General features: G+C 41.3%; 1 protein-coding gene across 1 annotated transcript in view; it reads right to left on the bottom strand.

The window, feature by feature from the left end:
• The window catches only part of UACA (uveal autoantigen with coiled-coil domains and ankyrin repeats), a 102735-nt gene extending 86136 nt beyond the window's left edge, over window positions 1–16599 (bottom strand). Inside the window, exon 1 of the mRNA XM_031002355.3 lies at window positions 16287–16599. Coding sequence (XP_030858215.1) covers window positions 16287–16364 — 78 coding nt within the window. The 5' untranslated portion in view covers window positions 16365–16599. The remainder of the gene's footprint in view (window positions 1–16286) is intronic.
• Between the last annotated feature and the right edge of the window lie 2193 nt (window positions 16600–18792).

Below are 18792 nucleotides of genomic sequence, written 5' to 3' on the forward strand. Positions count from 1 at the left end.
ATATTTAATTAAGAACTTCAATAAATTTCAATTCTTAGCTGTAAAGAAAAGTCAAAAAAAATTCAACCCACAAACAGGAAAGTATTTACTTAGCAGCAGAATACAGAAATTGAGCATCTCTCTAAGTGTAGTCTATACACCACTATGCACGTGACCCTCCTGCTGGCACAAGGATAAACATGGGTGACACAGTCTTCTGGCAGTTCCTTCTACAGTTCCAGAGTGTTCTGCATCAGTCTGCAGCAGGGACAGATACAGCAGTGAAGTCTGGGGCATGAAGTTAGAAATTAAAAAGGAATAAAAGCCCAACAGAAGCCAGCTCCAAAGCTCCGGTACTTGGCTCACCCTAATGACAGGACAAATAGAGTGCAGGTCCTTGCATACAGCCTGCAGTCACATGCCTGCACACCAGCGTTCTCTTCCCACCTGCCCCTACCCCTCCCTTTCCCTGTTCATTCTACCCCTCCCTTTCCCTGTTCATTCCCTAGAGATGCTCATCATAGAAATGCTCTCTGTAGCTCAGAGGAACATTAGGCTCCGATTTCATACACTGTCCTGCATACAGTTTCCTTTCTAAATAAATGTACTGATATTTAAGTGTTTATAAGTGAGATATTTAAAAGAATATTCCAATTATTAATAGCACCAGTATTTCATGGATGTGACAAAAAATCAAGATAATGCATTAATATTAATGAAGTTTGTAAAAAAAATTATTTCTTCCAGCTCTGCTTCATCTTCACAAGTCCTATTACCCTTAAGTTTCCTCTTAAAACTAACTTTAAAAGTTAGTTTCAAATATCACTCATATTGCAGATACATGCTATAGTATTTAATGGTAAAATATCATTCTACAACTTACTTCCAAATGGTTCAGTGAAAGATATGAGTGAGTGTGCATTTATTATGCTTTTATTATACATATATAGAGCGAATGCACCAAAATGTTAACTTTCGGATCTAAGTAGCATGCAGGTGGATCCTAGTTCATTGTGCTATTCTTTCAAATGTTTTGTATGTTTCAATTTTTTCATAACAAAAAGTTGGAGAACAGGGCCGGGCGCGGTGGCTCACGCCTGTAATCCCACCACTTTGGGAGGCCGAGGTGGGCGGATCACCAGGTTAGGAGATCAAGACCATCCTGGCTAACATGGTGAAACCCCGTCTCTACTAAAAATACAAAAAATTAGCCGGGCACGGTGGCGGGCGCCTGTAGTCCCAGCTACTTGGGAGGCTGAGGCAGGAGAATGACGTGAACCCAGGAGGCGGAGTTTGCAGTGAGCCGAGATCGCGCCACTGCACTCTGGCCTGGGCGATAAGCAAGACTCCGTCTCAAAAAAAACAAAACAAAACAAAACAAAACAAAAAAAAAACAAAAAATTAGCCAGGCGTAGTGGTGGGCGCCTGTAGTCCCAGCTACTCAGGAGGCTGAGGCAGGAGAATGGCATGAACCCAGGAGGCAGAGCTTGCAGTGAGCAGAGATCGCGCCACTGCACTCCAGCCTGGGCGACAGAGCAAGACTCCGTCTCAAAAAAAAAAAAAAAAAAAAGTTGGAGAAAACAAATTAGCTACCTGCTAAAAATCTGTGCTTATAAAGATTATTAGCATAGTAAGTTAAACTTTCAAGGGTATTTTTCAAACATCATCATCAGAAAATTGAGCTATTCACCCGAACTGAATATAAATACATGCACTTCAAAAAAAATAAAATAAAAACACTAAATTGCTAACATACAGGAAGATATAGACAGTGCTCTCTCTCTCTCCCTCTTACAGCGTAATTACCATTCAATCAGGGAACAGTGCATCAAACCCAGGACATTTGGAAATCACAAGGGGCTAGCAGGCTGGGTTTCTGACCACGTGTCTGTTGACTGTGACTTTGTTAAGTCACAACTTCTTCAGGGTTTCAGGTGGCCTGTGTTTCTCCAACTTGGGCCCTCCTTTCCATCCCTTCCAGCATTGTAATGATGCAGGCCCTCACTAATTCTTGCCTATAATATTTCAGCAGCTTCATAACCAATCCACCTGTCTCCAGGCTAGACCCTCTCAAATCCATCCTCAACAGAGCTACCACAGTAATCCATCTAAAACACGTTTGATTTTGGAATTTCCCACTTCTGGAATGACAGGAAAAAGTCCCAACAACTCTTGAAAATGGCCATTTTTAAAGCTATTCCAAGATCTACCCCCAAACCTCCTCTACGTCCTACTTCCCACCCAATCCCCTTGCTATTGTTCTAGGATCCTCCCTTGCTATTTTTCTAGTATCCAATTTCCCCCTCACCCAGCTCTGAGCTCCGTGATATTTCCTCTTCTCTATGCCTTTGCTCTTGTTGTTAACTCTGAAAGAAATTTTAACCTTTCCTAGATCACTCCTATCCACTTCTTTCAAATCTCAAGAAGCTCACCCTGGCCAGGTGCGGTGGCTCACTCCTATAATCCCAACACTTCCAGAGGCTGAGATGGGAGGATCGCTTGAGCCCTCAGGCGTTCGAGACCAGCCTGGGCAACACAGTGAGACCCCTGTCTCTATAAAAAATAAACAAAATTAGTCAGGCATGGTGGTGTATGCCTGTAGTCCCAGCTACTCACTTGCTGCAGTGAGCCAAGACTGTGCCACTGCACTCTAGTCTGAGTGACAGAGCAAGGTCCGGTCTCAAAAAAAAGGTCACCCTGCAGATTGGTGTCTCAGGAGCTAGAGAAGAGTGGGTGGAGAGCAGTTGCTTAATGGATACAGAATTTTCTTCTAGAGTGATGAAAGTACGTAGAGATGGTGGCTATACAACAATGTCAAGGTATTAAATGTCATTGAATTGTTCACTTTAATATGACTTATGTTTTGACAATCTCATCTCAATTTTTAAAAGACAGCAGCAGCAGCAGCTTATCCTACAAAAAAAAAAAACCCTCAATGACTCCCCACTCTTCTGCCCCAGACTAGATCAGTACCTTGTACACTCCTCTATCACAGCACTTATTACCTTATATTATCTGCTCATGGAGCTCCCCCACAAAACTATGAGCCTCTTCTTATCTTCCTCATCTTCTCACCCTGCAGTGCTTAGCCCAAGTGCTCAATAAATTTTTTTCACAATTGAAAAATAGAGATACCACTTATCTCCCTCAGGAAAAGGGCTAAAGCAGATGGACTTTTGAAGATCTAGGCTATATAAAAGCCTATTAACTGGAAAGGAAAAGATTAGGAAGATTGCTGTCAATCTGGTTATAAAGGACAACAATGGCATGACCTCTGGTGAGACTTTTCAGTTAGCAATATAAACATGTATTGAGTTACCTATATAAAGCACCATATTAATATGCAAGCCCTTAATATGCCTTGTATCATTTAATGCTCACAACTACTCTATGAAATAAGTATAACGATTAATCCTATTTTCCAAATGAAGAAACAAACATATTTAAGTAACTTGCCTAAGGTCACAAAGCTGGTTACCAGGAGTGGCAAGGCTCACACCCAAGATGTGCAGGCTACAGAGTTTGACCCTGTAGCATCAATGTGCTACCCTGCACCTTCATGCTGCTCCAGGTATGGTTTCAAGAGCTATGAATGGACATTCTCTGGCCCACAATTTGTCTAAGACTGAGAAACACTTCATTTTCCTCGTCTACCTACTTATACATGGCCATGAATGCTATTTATATTTCATAAAGTGCTTTTCTAAAATATAAAATGTTAATTTTTAAAAAGAGAAGAATCATTTAAAAAGGATTTGTCATTTAAAAACCTCTAACGTGGCCGGGCACAGTGGTTCATGCCTGTGGGAGCCAGCACTTTGGGAGGCTGAGGCGGACGGATCACCTGAGGTCAGGAGTTCAAGACCAGCCTGACCAACATGGAGAAACCCCATCTCTACTAAAAATACAAAAAATTAGCTGGGTGTGGTGGCGCATGCCCATAATCCCAGCTACTCGGGAGGCTGAGGCAGGAGAATCGCTTGAACCCGGGAGGCAGAGGTTGCGGTGAGCCAAGATCACGCCATTGCACTCCAGCCTGGGGCAACGAGAGCAAAACTCCATCAAAAAAAAAAAAAAAAAACTTCTCACATGTAAATCAGCAAGTGTTTGTGGGCTATTCTTTTCTTATGCACGGCTGAAAAGATCAGAGTGTACTGGCTTTACTACAACCACACCCACAGGGCCTCCCCACTGGGACTCATTTTCAAAGTACCTCAACATCTGCACAAAGTAGGCACCCTGCTAATGCGAAAACCATATGAAATAACAGCATGCTGGAAGAAAAGTTAAACACTCCTACTTTTTTAAAAGTTTAGAAAGCATGATGTATTATATGTGTTCTTGTTCTCTCTCCCATCCCCCCCACCACTTATCTCTCTCTCTCTCTCTCTAGAGCTCTCTTGGAATGTCTCTCTCTAGTAAAGAGAAAATGTCACAATCTGGTAAGAAGAAAATTAACCAAGAGTCAATGAGATTTTTTTTTTAAATGATTTGTGCATCTGCAAGGGAAAACCTTACTACAGAGGTAATGTAAAAAACCTTGACAATATATAAATATGGTCAATATTAAAAACGCATCATCTCCTCAAAAGTGTACACAGTTGTAGATACACACACACACACACACCTCCAAATAAAACCAAGGATGACAGTATAATATACTGGGTAAGTATACATGCATACAAAGCAAAATGACAGAAGGGGCAGTGTGACAGTACTAATATCTAACAATGTAGAATTCAAAACAAAAGTTATAATGCAACAAATTAGAGGCTTTTATACTACAAGTTATACTCTACAATGAATATAAAATAGCCAAGAACCTTAATGTATCAATTATCACAAAATTAAATACATGAAACAAAAACTGTTTTAAATATCAGGGAAGGTAACAGAAGCACAGCTATAGTGAGACAGACATTACTCTAAAGCGACAGCTGGCCAAGTAGCAAAAATAAGGATGTATAAAGCTGTTACAGATCAACATGAACAAGGCATCAGCAGAAAAAATGGTCAAAGAAAATGAACAAACAATTCCTAAAACAAGAAATGAACGCAGCCAATAAGCACAGAAATATGTTCACCCTCCCTGGAAATCAAAAACATGGATTAAGCCAAACGATTTTCTTCTATCACATTTAAAAATATGTTTTAAATAACAGAATCTATTATTGGAAGGATATAAGGAATGCAACAATTCCACATATCTCTGGAGGGAACACAGATTGGTTTTGGAATTTCCCATAAAATGCCTCCTTTCTCCCCTTCTCCAATTTTTTTGTATATATGGCTTAAGGTGTAAATCCCATAGCATTAAATTTGAAACATCAGTTCACAATGGTAAGGACATGGGTTCCAAAGCCAGGCTACCTAACTCTTCACTTATTAGCTATAGTGTCTTGGGCAGGTAAATTATTTAACTTGCATCTGAAATGATGGCAATAGTACCTACTTCTTAGGGTTGCAGTGAGGATTGAGTTACTAGCACTTAGAACAATGCCTGGGAAATACATGCTCAATAAATCTTGGCTATCAGCCCATGGATTTCTCACAAGCAGTTTCTTTCTAAGTAACTCACTAGCATTTACTGAGTACTTCTAATTGGGACATTTGTATGTGCTCAAATAATTTCAAATTACTTATAATTTTTTTTGTTGTCGCGACAGAGTCTCGCTCCGTCGCCCAGGCTGGAGTGCAGTGGCGCGATCTCAGCTCAATGCAAGTTCCACCTCCCAGGTTCACGCCATTGTCCTGCCTCAGCCTCCCGAGTAGCTGAGACTACAGCTGCCCGCCACCACGCCCGGCTAATTTTTTTGTAGTTTTTAGTGGAGACGGGGTTTCACCGTGTTAACCAGGATTGTCTCGATCTCCTGACCTCGTGATCCGCCCACCTCGGCCTCCCAAAGTGCTGGGATTACAGGCGTGAACCACCGCTCCCGGCCCATAATTTTTAAGTACAAAGTTTATTAGAACAAAATATAATTCAAAAAATTATACATATATCAGTCAGGAATGATAGCTCACGTCTGTAATCTTAGCACTTTGGAGACCAAGGTGGCCAGACTGCTTGAGCCCAGGAGTTCAAGACCAGCCCAGGCAACAGGGAAAAATCTGTGTCTACAAAAAATACAAAAATTAGCCAGGCATGGTAGCATGTGCTTATAGCCCCAGCTAGTCAGGAGGCTGAGGTGGGAGGATCATGTGAGCCCAAGGAGGTCAAGGCCACAGGGAGCCGTGATTGTGGCACTGCACTCCAGCCTGGGCAGCAGAGTGAAACCCCCCATCTCAAAAAAAAAAAAAAAAGTAGACATATATCATTGCTATAGAATCAAGACAAATAAATGCAAAGTGAATAACAAAGAGAGAGCATGGTATATTTATCTATTTATTTATCTTGAGACAGGGTGTAGCTCTGTCACCCAGGCTGGAGTAGGTAGGTGCTACAGTGGCACAACTGCACCTCACCATAGCCTCAACCTTCTGGGCTCAAGTGATCCTCCTGCCTCAGCTCCCTAAGTAGCTGCGACTACAAGTGTGCACCACCATGCCTGGCTATTATTTTTGGGGGCGGTGGGGGGTAGAGACAGGGTCATACTATGTTGCCCAGGCTGCTCTCAAACCCCCAGGTTCAAGTGATCCTCCCACCTTGGCCTCATAAGTGCTGGGATTACAGGCATGAGCCTGTACAGCATTTTTAAAAAGAGAATCAGTGGTTTATGGCATAGTTAATGACATCATGGGTGATTGGTTCTATTCTTATCATCAACTATATTTGGTTTTCTTTTTGGAGGGGGAGGGGGGAGATGGAGTCTCACTCTGTCACCCAGGCTGGAGTGCAGAGTGCAATGGCTCGATCTCAGCTCACTGCAACCTCTGCCTCCCAGGTTCAAGCAATTCTCCTGCCTCAGCCTCCCGAGTAGGTGGGATTACAGGCACGCGCCACCATGCCCGGCTAATTTTTGTATTTTTAGTGGAGACAGGGTTTCATCATGTTGCCCAGGCTGGTTTCGAACTCCTGACCTCAAGTGATCCGCCCACCTCGGCCTTCCAAAGTGTTGGGATTACAGGCGTGAGCCACTACGCCCAGCCTTTATTTGGTTTTCTACAATGAACATGTATGACTTTTGTGGGACAGTCATTTATCCTAACTGGTTGAGACATTCACCTGCGCTCTCTCAAGGATAACCTGGCCAGGTCCCATTCAATTACAGACAGTCCCCAACTTAAGATGGTTAGACTTAGGATTTTTTGACTTTACAACAGTACAAAAGCTACATGCATTCAGCAGAAACTGTACGTACTTTGAGTACCCGTACAACTATTCTGTTTTTTCACTTTCAATAGAGTATTCGGTATTGAATTCATGAGATATTCAATACTTTCTTATAAAATAGGCTTTGTGTTAGATGATTTTGCCCAACTGGAGGCTAAGTGTTCTGAGCATGTTTAAAGAAGGTTAGGCTAAGCTATGATGTTGTGTAGGTTAGGTGCCTTAAATGCATTTCGACTTACAATATTTTCAACTTAAACTGGGTTTACCAAGACATAACCCGATAAGTAGTCAAGGAGCATCTGTATAAAAATACAACTCATCGATCCTTTGCCAGTGCCTTTGGTCACTCAGCTACATCAGTTCATCTTCTGCATACCATCTTGGAGACTGTATCATTTGAAAATAAGTCAATGTCAACAGTATTTAGGATTTCTGACAATAAAACAAAGCCAACAGACAAAACTGTTTTTGTGACTACAAACAACCCAATTTATTCTTGTGTTTTGGGGCTACATTTTTAAGCCTGGAAGAGACATTATCTTTTCTAATGATATAAAAGCTATATAAAGCTTTTAATTGTATTATGATTAAGGAAAATAAGGCAATGAGTATTATATCCTATTGTTCCATTTATAATTTCAGGCAGTGCATTTCAACCATCCATTTTTAGGCAAATTCCCCATAGAAATCACTTTGACTTCCTTTGCATAAATAAGCACATGCAGGTGGAAATTTCAATAATATGCTGTATCCTTTAGGTGGCAGGACAAACATTTGCAAAACTGTAACACGACAGTAAAAGTTTCCATATGATAGCAATGAAACAATACATGTTATAACGTTCAAATCTATTATTCTTGGATCTAGTTTACCAAAGATACAAACATAAGTTAAAACAGGGCTGATAAAATCAAAATTTTGCTGGCTATTAGCTAATTCTAGAGAGGAAGGGAGAAGCAGAAAGATGAACTTATAAACTCACTAATGGGATAATTTCTGAAGATGAAACTTTCATGACTAGTCAGTTCTCTCTAAACAGTGATTTAAACTTGTCAAGTAATTTAAATTTTAATTCAAGGTTAAAAAAAAAATGAATGAGGCCGGTCGCAGTGGCTCACGCCTGTAATCTCAACAATTAGGGAGGCCGAGGTGGGTGGATCGCCTGAGGTCAGGAGTACAAGACCAGCCTGGCAAACATGGTGAAACCCCATCTCTACTAAAAACACAAAACTTAGCCAGGCATGGTGACAGGAGCCTGTAGTACCAGCTACTCGGGAGGCTGAGACAAGAGAATCTCTTGAACCCGAGAGGCAGAGGTTGCAGTGGGCCAAGATTGCGCCACTGCACTCCAGCCTGAGTGACAAGAGGGAGACTTATTCTCAAAAAAAAAAAAAAAAAAAAAGAATGAATGAAAACCTTCCTTTACCACAATCCCCAAGCTGCACGCCCTCTAACTCCCTATTTTCACTAGAATTCTTATTTGAAGATTTGTCTATGCCTCATCTGTGCCATCCTCTACCATAAAACCAGAATTAGTTTCCAAATCTGATGCTCCCTCAGTTAGCTGTATAATTTCACAGCTCCATACCACTGCATTTGCTCTTCTTTTCTTGGAAAGCCACTGAAAATTGTCTTTCTGGCCCAAGCTCACACTCTACCTTTCAACCTTTTTATGGGCTCACTCTACACTCTATGTGCCCCCACAGCAATTTATACTGACTTCTATTATGACTCTTAACATGCCATATTCATTTATTTTTTATATCTAGCTCTTAAAATTCTTGAAGGCTGTGACTAGCTCTTTCTAATTACAGTACAGAAATTTTAGGACATACGCTAAATACAACAGTATCACAAAAGTGAATAAGCATCATGAACCACCCAGCCGCAATTTTTTTTTTTTTTTTGAGATGGAGTCTTGCTCTGTTGCCCAGGTTGGAGTGCAATGGCATGATCTCAGCTCACTGCAACCTCCACCTCCCAGGTTCAAGCAATTCTCCTGCCTCAGCCTCCCAAGTAGCTGAGACTACAAATGACCATGCCCAGCTAATTTTTGTACTTTTAGTAGAGACAAGGTTTTACCATGTTGGCCAGGCTGGTCTCGAACTCCTGACCTCAAGTGATCTGCCCACCTCGGCCTCCCAAAGTGCTGAGATTACAGGCATGAGCCACTGTACCCAGCCCCAAATGCAGTTACTAACTCAAGACCAATCCTATTGCAACTATACCCCCAACTTACTATCCCCACCCACCCAAAGATTATTTTGAAGCAAATCCCAGACTTCAAAATATTTCTTTGAAAGATAAAGACTCAGCCAGGCGAGGTGGCTCATGCCTGTAATCCCAGCACTTTGGGAGGCCGAGGCAGGTGGATCACCTGAGGTCAGGAGTTCAACACCAGCCTGGCCAACATGGCAAAACCCTGTCTCTACCAAAAATACAAAAATTAGCCAGGCATGGTGGCGGGCAGCTGTAATCCCAACTACTCGGTAAGCTGAGCCAGGAGAATCACTTGAACCCAGGAGGCGGAGGTTGCAGTGAGCAGAGATCACACCACTGCACTCCAGCTGGGGCAACAGAGTGAGACTCCATCTCCAAAAAATAAAATAAAGAAGGATAAAGACTCTTTATAAACACAGCCACATTACTACCACTGTCACATTTAAATGTTTCAAATAATTCGATATCATCAAGTATCCAGCTGATGATTACATTTCCTCAATTGTTTCATAAACTTTTACTTTTTACAAGTAGTTGATCAGGATCTAAATTAAGTCCATCACTGCAATTGGCTAGTATGTATTTTAATCTCTTAAATCTCTTGTAATCCATAGGTTTCTCCTCTTTTTCCTTTTCTTACAATTTATAATTTTTAAGAAACCATTTCATTTTTCCATAGATTTCCACGATCAGAATTTTGCTGATTGCATCCCTATCTTCCTTTGTTCCCTGTATGACAATAATCAAAATTATTGTATGACAATAAACAAAATCATGGTTATAGCTAAAGGGTGATTATTTTGGCAAGACTATTAATAGGTGGTAATAAATATTTCCACCACAAGATATATTATGCCTGCTTGTCTTTCTTTTTGAGACATTAGTAGCCTCTGATAATCATGTCTATAGACTCTAGATTCATTAATTCATTAGGAGCTGTAAAGTTATGATATACTAATTCTATCACCCCTTCTTCTTATATTAGCTGGGACAGAATACATGATATACTAATTACATCATCCCTTCTTCATCTATTAGTGGCAACCTAAAACAGACACTTCCTCTTATCAGCTATTTGGCTACCTTGAGATACAGTTCTCACAGGAAATGCACAATAAATGTTTTATTATTTCCCTTTATTTTCCTGATCTTGAAAGAATGCATCACTTTCCTAGCATCCTCCAAAAGTCAAGAGTTGTTTTTATTTTTTTGGTCATCATTACAAACTCATGGATTTAAGGATTTCAGTGCACTACAGTTGTTATTCTTCCTGATGATCAAACTGTCCCATCTTTGGGCAACTGAGAGCCTCTTTGAGTTGGCTCCAGAGTCCTAATCTTTGACAGCCTCTTTACACTCCAGCACGACAAGGGGACTCCAAGTTCATCCTCCACACTTTCTGCTTTCAACTTGGAATTATCCATTTCTTCGAAGAGGACCTAATTAATCCATTATTGAGCCTATGTGTTCCATAAATGTTTTCCAAACTAAATAAGGCAACTGCTGAGCAAAGTCTACTTCCTGAACTAATCATTTTTAATTTGAACAATGCATATGATGCACCATAAGTATATATAATCATTACACCATCCTTATTAAAAAAGTAATTAAAATCCTTTACTCATCACCTAAAGTACCTGGACTCATTATGCACCAAAAGACCCACCAAACCACTCTGCTTTGGTATTACAATAAAATTCAGCAATTCAAATCAACATAATGTTCTGAATAAACTTGCTGCAGGGTGAGGGTTGAAATCAAAAACTATAAAAGGAGGGTTTCTTTATTGTAATCCTCCTTCAAGAAGCACAAGAAATTCAACGCAGGGATAACCATAGGAAGTTGTCTGAATACAGCTTTAATTAAGGTAAGCATTTTTAATTTAAGGTTGGAATAGTTAATGACAATGAGTAAACAGTGCTTAAGTATCATGAGTTTAAACTAAACATAACAATTTGTTATCTTATTTACATTACCCAAAAGTCGCTGTTATGAGAATAACATTAAGATCTTTTCAAATGCACCCAAATCCCTCAGTGGAAAACACAAAGCCCTCATTCTCAAAATCAACAACTAAAACAAAATCATGTTTAATCCTTTATGCTTTCTAAACATCTCAAACTAATGTTATTAGTGGAAACAGAAAATGTTTTTGAAGATTTTTTTCAGTTGCTATATTTGTAACTCTAAATTCTTTTAGAAATACCAGTATTTTTTCGCAGTGCTGAGGCATTATAGCAAGATGCTTTAAAACATATTTAGTTCTGATTTATCAAATTCACTGCCCCATTTTAAGAGCAGCCTAGAGAAAGGGCAGCAAAAATAATCACTACAGAACCTCTCAGGTCAGAGATTACTTCTACAATCAAAGTACTCTGCTACGACTTTTTGTTTGTTTGTTTTTGGAGACAGGGTTTCCCTCTATCACCCAGGCTGGAGTCACAGTTCACTGCAGCCTTGACCTCCTGGGCCCAAGTGATCCCCTCACCTCAGCCTCCCAGGCAGCTAGGACCACAGGCATGCACCATCACGTCCGGCTAATCTTGTATTTTTTGTGGAGATAGGATTTCACCACGTTGCCCAGGCGGGTCTCGAACTCCTGGGCTCAAGCAATCCAATTTAAAGTGGAATCCCCTTCTAAAATGTCTGCTTACGATATTTGTTTGCAGCACTTCTACTACTTCTGGAATTACAGTCCCTTAATTTATATTAAATTTCCTAAACTAGGTGAAAATGGAACAAGCATATTCTCACTATACATATAACTGAACACATAATTAACCAGATCTGGTACAGTATTTATAGTCATCAAATTATCCCTTTTAGAAATCCGAAGCTCCAATTTAGTAAGTGATTAAAAATAAATGTAACAGGCTGGGCACGGTGGCTCATGCTTGTAATCCCAGCACTTTGGGAGGCTAAGGTGGGCGGATCACCTGAGGTCAGAAGTTTGAGACCAGCCTGGCCAATGTGGTGAAACCACCTCTCTACTAAAAATACAAAATGAGCCGGGCATGGTGGCAAGTGCCTGTAATCCCAGCTACTTGGGAGGCTGAGGCAGGAGAATTGCTTGAACCTGGGAGGCGGAGGTTGCAGTGAGCCGAGATCACGTCATTGCACTGCAGCCTGGGCAACAAGAGTGAAACTCCATCTCGAAAAATAAATAAATAAATAATAAATGTAACAATAAAAACACTCTTCATTTATGGTTAACAGATGCAGCCATCTCCAGATTTGCTAGTAAAGGACTAATCCACAAATGCAGTTTATCCGGAATTTGTAATTGTGAACTACATTTATATGTGTACAAACATTCCCATTTAGTAAACCCTAAATTCATTGGCATATTTATAACAATAGTACTATTCAGAATATTTAAAATTACTACTTTTGCCCATAATCTGCACATAATTCTAATTTAGCATGCTAAGCTAATATGCTGTATTCCACATATTATGTAATAAAATACTGCATATGTCACATACCTCAGTCTACTGCTGTGTCTTCTTCAGATAATAAGCTTAAATACACAAAGGAAATTATTTATGAAATAAACATTTTAAAATTTTATCTCAAATCAAAGTTGTGCAAAGCAAATAGTGACTATTTCCAAGATAATTAAATGAACAGTTTAAGACCCAAATTAAGTACCCATAGAGGAAAGAGAAGAAAGTTAAGATGTACTTTACACCATAATAAGTATCTTATGTATCAAAGACTTAAATGTAAAAAAAGAAAAAAAACTAGAAGAAAGTTGGGGAGGGGGGTTGTTTAATATTGAATATTGCAGAGTGGAAAGGCCAAGATATTACATAAACCTAAAAATCATAAAAGGTTATAAATTCAATTGTATAAAAATAACCACCTTCTCTGCACAGCAAATGCCACCATAAAAATATCTTAAGACAAATAGCCAATTAAGAAATAATATTCATATGAAAAGGGCTAATTTCCCTGATATAAAGTATATACAAATGAATAGGGAAAAATATCGACAACCCAATAGAAAAATGGAAAGGATAGGCCAGGCGCAGCGGCTCACGCCTGTAATCCCAGCACTCTGGGAGGCCGAGGTGGGTGGATCACAAGGTCAAGAGATTGAGACCATCCTGGACAACATGGTGAAATCCTGTCTCTACTAAAAATACAAAAATTAGGCTGGCGTGGTGGTGCACGCCTGTAGTCCCAGCTACTCAGGAGGCTGAGGCAGGAGAATCACTTGAACCTGGGAGGCGGAGGTTGCAATGAGCCAAGATGGTCCCATTGCACTCCAGCCTGGCGACAGAGCGAGACTCTGTCTCAAAAAAAAAAAAAAAAACAGAAAAAGAAAAATGGAAAGGATAAACTGCTCTTACCTATCAGGCTAGCAAAGGTCAAAAACTTTGAACAGACTTCTATTAAAAGCTTGGAAAACATTTCTCATATGTTGGTTCCATGATGCATGAAAGGAAACTTGACAACATCCTTCAAAATTACAAATGCACATATCCTTTAACCCAGCAATTCACTTTTAGGAATTAATCCTACAGGTACAGACACACACTTGAAACATGAATATTAATCACAGAATTGTACATTACAGCAAAAGATATGAATGGGGAGGCTCTATTTACAGTTTAAAAAAAAAAAGTCCAAGATATGAAACAGCAGCTACAGTGTGCTAGCATTTCTATAAAGGGTGACTATATTCATATTTGCTTGTATATGCTAAGCTCTCTCTGGAGGAACATGCAAGCAAGTGTATCATCAGTGGCCTCAGGAAGTGGGGGCAGGGTGGCTGAAAGCAGGGGTTAGGGAAACACGGTGTCGATATTTTGTTGTAAATATTTTTATTCCTTTCCAATATTAAACCATGTGCTATATTACCTATTCAAAAAATAACTGTTTTTAAAGGCAAAAAGAAAAAAAGAGTGGCCCAATCATACAATAAATACTTACACATGTGACCAAATCTGGGATTATGGTTTATAGATTGAAAAGCAGAAAGGATCTATTTCTCCTGCACATGTGCTTTATTCTATCAATGCTTGGTTTGGTTTTATTCATCACTACAGTTTTATTTTAAAATTTTACAGAATTCATTCTAAGTTTTATTCATCATTACGCTTTTATTTTTAAATTGTACAGAACTTATTCTAATATTTAAACAAAAATGTTTGCTTTTTCTACATAGTTTAATATCATGTTTACCTTTATTATGTCATTTTGAGAAAAATAGAACGCTCAATTGAGTGCTAAAGATTTAAGCTCAGAGATACGCACTTTATGTTCCAAATGTATAAAATGCAAACTATCATGCTGATAATACCTACTAAATACTCTGCATTTCTAGAAAACTGGATAAAATTAAGGCATATAAACCTCCAAGTGGGATGTACATCCTTAGTGCAAATCAAACACAACCAGAGAAAATAAAGCTAATAAATCTAGAAACTTGTATCTTCTATAAGGCTAAAAACACAACTTGCATTACAGAAGTAGAATCTTAACTGTAATGAACTCCAATATCACTAAATGACATTTCTGCCAGTTACTTTTAAAAAAAAAAAAAGTGAAACAAAGTAATCTCTGTGTTCTATGAGCTTATAAAACGACTTCATGCTTTATCAAAGAACATCAATTATGTCATCTGAATCTACTTTTTTTGAAATAGGAATTTAAGTCTAGTTAGTTCCTCCACAATTTCCTTTATGTCCAAGTAAAATAATCCTCGATATAGGTGGAGAGAAAGGCACAACTCTGAATTAACTCAAAAAAGCAGAAGCAGATTAGTTAGTATTCTGATAAAAAGAATATAATCCTTTGGTAAAATCTGCGTTGAATTGTAAAGGTTCATTTTAATTACCCCAACTAGGTAACTATGCAGTTGGAGCATAACAACTCCTTTACGTTCGACTTTTCCAAGACTTTGTAAGTGGCACTTATTTTAATGATATAGAATTTTGATGATATCGCCATTCTTGTAACGTGACAAATTATCTAAATCACAACATCTGCGGTCAGGCTGTTTCTCAAGATTTCTGTTCTCCTGCCAACTAAAGAGGCCCTGACTACTCCTTGGCGCGCACAGAGGCCGCGCTGCAGGTCAGCACCGAAAGCGCCCCGCACGGATCCCGCCCCACAGGTGCGATTTACACAACCCACATCACCACCACCCCTCCCAACTTCACCACCTCTAGGGTCACCACCCTGTGGGGTTTTGTCTTTACGACTAAGCCGATTCCCTCTGCCTCGCTGGGGAATCAAACTTCCCAGTGACAACGACAGCGACCAGCACGGAACGTCCACCAGCCCGGCAGGGCTTGACGCTGTCTCAGACCCAGGGAAGGTCCGGAGTCCGGGCACGGTGGCGCGGGGTGCGCAACCCTACCCACCTGCCCTACCTGGTGCGAGCCCCGGCCCCGGGGACTGGGGAGCCAACACGGCCGAGCGGGCGTGGGCAGCAGGGCGAGCGCCGGGAGAGGAGAGCGACGAGGGGGGTCAACGGGAAGAGCGGAGTAGGGGTGCCAATCGAGGAACTTTGGATTTAGGAGGAGGGGGCCAGAACCGCCGCACTGAGGTTTCTTCCAGAAGTTCGGAGGCTTGGGAGAAAGGGGTGGGGAAGAGACCCGTAGAGGCTCGGGTGCGGCGGCGGGGTGGATCCCCGGGGTCTCTGGGCTGACGGAGTCTCCGGCCTCAGGGAGGAGTTGCCAGGGCCGCCGAAGCCGAACTGGCAGAGGAAAAGCAGAGGAAGGCGGCGCACGAACTCGCCAGCAAAGGAGGGCTGCGCTGCTCCAGGAGCGGAGCGCCTGGCAGCCCGGGCCGCGGGACTCACCGCGCTGGCGGCGGCGGCGCCAGACGACGCGGGGCCGGGCACGTCCTGCCTCCTCAGGCGGGACTTGAGGCTCTTCATGGCTAACTCTTGCCTGGCCCCCGCGCGAACCTTAAAGGCTGCGGAGTGCCAGCGCGCAAGGAGTAGACGGCAGCGGCTGCAGCAGAGGCGGCGCGGGCTGTGCCAGCCCCACCTGCCTGCCACCTGGGGGCCCCAGGCAGCAGTCGTCGACGAGCCTGAGGCGGGGCTCCCCTCCCGTAGCCAATCGACCCGCTGCCCTGGCGGGGGCGTGGCAAACCGCGACCAATCGGAATCCGGGAATGGGGCGGGACTTCCCTTTTAAACTGAGTAACACCCTTCCTCTCCCCGCTGGAGGAAAAGTTTGGGAACTTTAGCCCGGGAAGGGGCGGAGGAGGTGGGCGGCCAGAGGCGTGGAGATGCGCGCAGGCCGGGCTCCAGGCCACCGGCGCCCGCCCACCCGGAGCTTAAGATCTAGAGAGAACACGGGGTCCCGCCTTTGCCACCTCTCATCTTCCCGGACTCCCCTCCTCTTTCCACCCACGCGCTCTTTACCAAGTAAAGTTCCTTCCCTTCCGTCTGGTCTTAGAAATGACTCTTGGTTACCTGCACACAGAACAGCTTTCAGGAGCAACTTCTTTTCAGTCACCTGTTTTACTACCAAATCCTGGTGCCTGGAAACCACCACACGCATCAAAAATTCCAGAAATAAACAGTCTCTAAGAAATAAGGTGCTGATTGTGCAGAAAAACGTACAGTTAAGAAAGACCTTGAAAGACGTTATAGTAAGTTACAGTACAAGTTACGTGCTCGATTGTTTGTTGAATGAAGAATCCGCCGTATTGGAAGCAAAGGGACGGAATAGGGGCGGGGCGGGAGGGAGGAGAAGAGGTGCCATCAATTAAAAATGACTCCCACAGCCAGTGATTTAAGTTGTCAAAAAAAAGTTACGCCCTTTTTTCTTCAAAAAGGTTTTTTGTTTTCTGTAGAAACACATTACATGTAAACGTATACGATGAAGTTAAATCATCTTACCTAGAAATCTGGGTTAGTAAAAATTATTTAAGAGGATGAAGAAACAGGAAGGTGCTCAGCACCCAATAATTTGCTGTTCGTGTGACATCTTCAAGTCTTTGGAGTCATTTTCCCCCCCAGCAAAACGTTTATCGTAGCATGCATCCATTTGAAAAGACAAACGGTCCACATTTTCTGACTAACAAAGGACTCTTTTTTGTCTGAAAGGTCAGTTGCTCTCTTTAGAGTTTCTTTATAGTAACGCAAGGTTTTCTTCCAATACTGTAAGAAAGTTTTCAGAATTTCTTGGAGAGACAGCATTCAAAGACTGTGTTAACCCTATACAACAAGTAAATAACAACTAACTACCCAAAAATATTATTAAATTTCATCTTGATTAGATCTTTGGAAGAAAATTTTCTTTGATTCCTCCCCCTTCCTCTAGATCTACAGTCATTTAGTTCTTGTTGGCTCTTTAAAGTGTCTGTGTATGGTCAGTTACTCTGTTCTCACTGCTACTGCAGAGCCAAAATTACCTCATACCCGGACTATTATTACAGAAGCTTCCCAGCCAGTCTCCCAACCTTCAGTCTCTTAATTGTCCCACCACCAATAAATTATCAGCCATCATCAATAAGTCTTACAAAAATAATCCTCTTGCTCAAAAGCCTTCAGCAGCTAACGAATAAAATCTAATTCTTGGCATTTAAAGCTGTATAACTTGGACGCGACCCTGTTCTCTAGCCAACACCCCAAGCGAATTACTCTTCAGCCCATTCTCCAAACATGGGTCATGGCTTTCAATTTCCACATCTTTATGCATACTGATCCCTCCCCCAATAATCTTCTGTCTGTCTACATTCATCTCAGAAAATCCTACTCCCCCAAGAGTGATTGGTAGGGGATGTCGGGAGCTTCTGGAATACTGTACTATTCTCTGTGGGTGCTGGTTACGTATCTAGTGTTTTCAGATTGTGAAAATTCAATGAGCCTGTACTGTACGCAGTATATTCTCTTTTATGTGTGTGTTATGCTTTAACAAAAAGTTTGTTTTTAAGCGTATGTCCCTTCCAAGTGCCCTCCTCTCTATAGAGCCTTCCCTGATCAAGTAACTGGAAGTGATCTCTCCATCCTCCAAATAGTTACAGCAATTATACCTCTCATATGATACTAACACATATGAGCTGAGCAAACCTTATTTCATTACTGGACTTCAATTTACTTAAAATTAGGGAATAACTGACATATATTTGAATTCCCTAGAATGCTTAGCATGTTATAGGTGTTTAATAAATATTTCTGAATGAATTGATGAATTCTTATTGACTACTATAGCAAATTATGGTTGTTTGTTCTATGTATTTATGTGACACAGGATTGGGATTCTCCCTATTGTGAACACAGATGGAATGATCTGAGGCTATGGTCCTGCTCAAATATTTGTGTCTCAATCAACTCCTTTCTCTGGGCTTAAGAT

The sequence above is a fragment of the Gorilla gorilla genome, chromosome 16 (assembly GCF_029281585.2).
Source record: "Gorilla gorilla gorilla isolate KB3781 chromosome 16, NHGRI_mGorGor1-v2.1_pri, whole genome shotgun sequence".
NCBI classification, from domain to species: domain Eukaryota; kingdom Metazoa; phylum Chordata; class Mammalia; order Primates; family Hominidae; genus Gorilla; species Gorilla gorilla.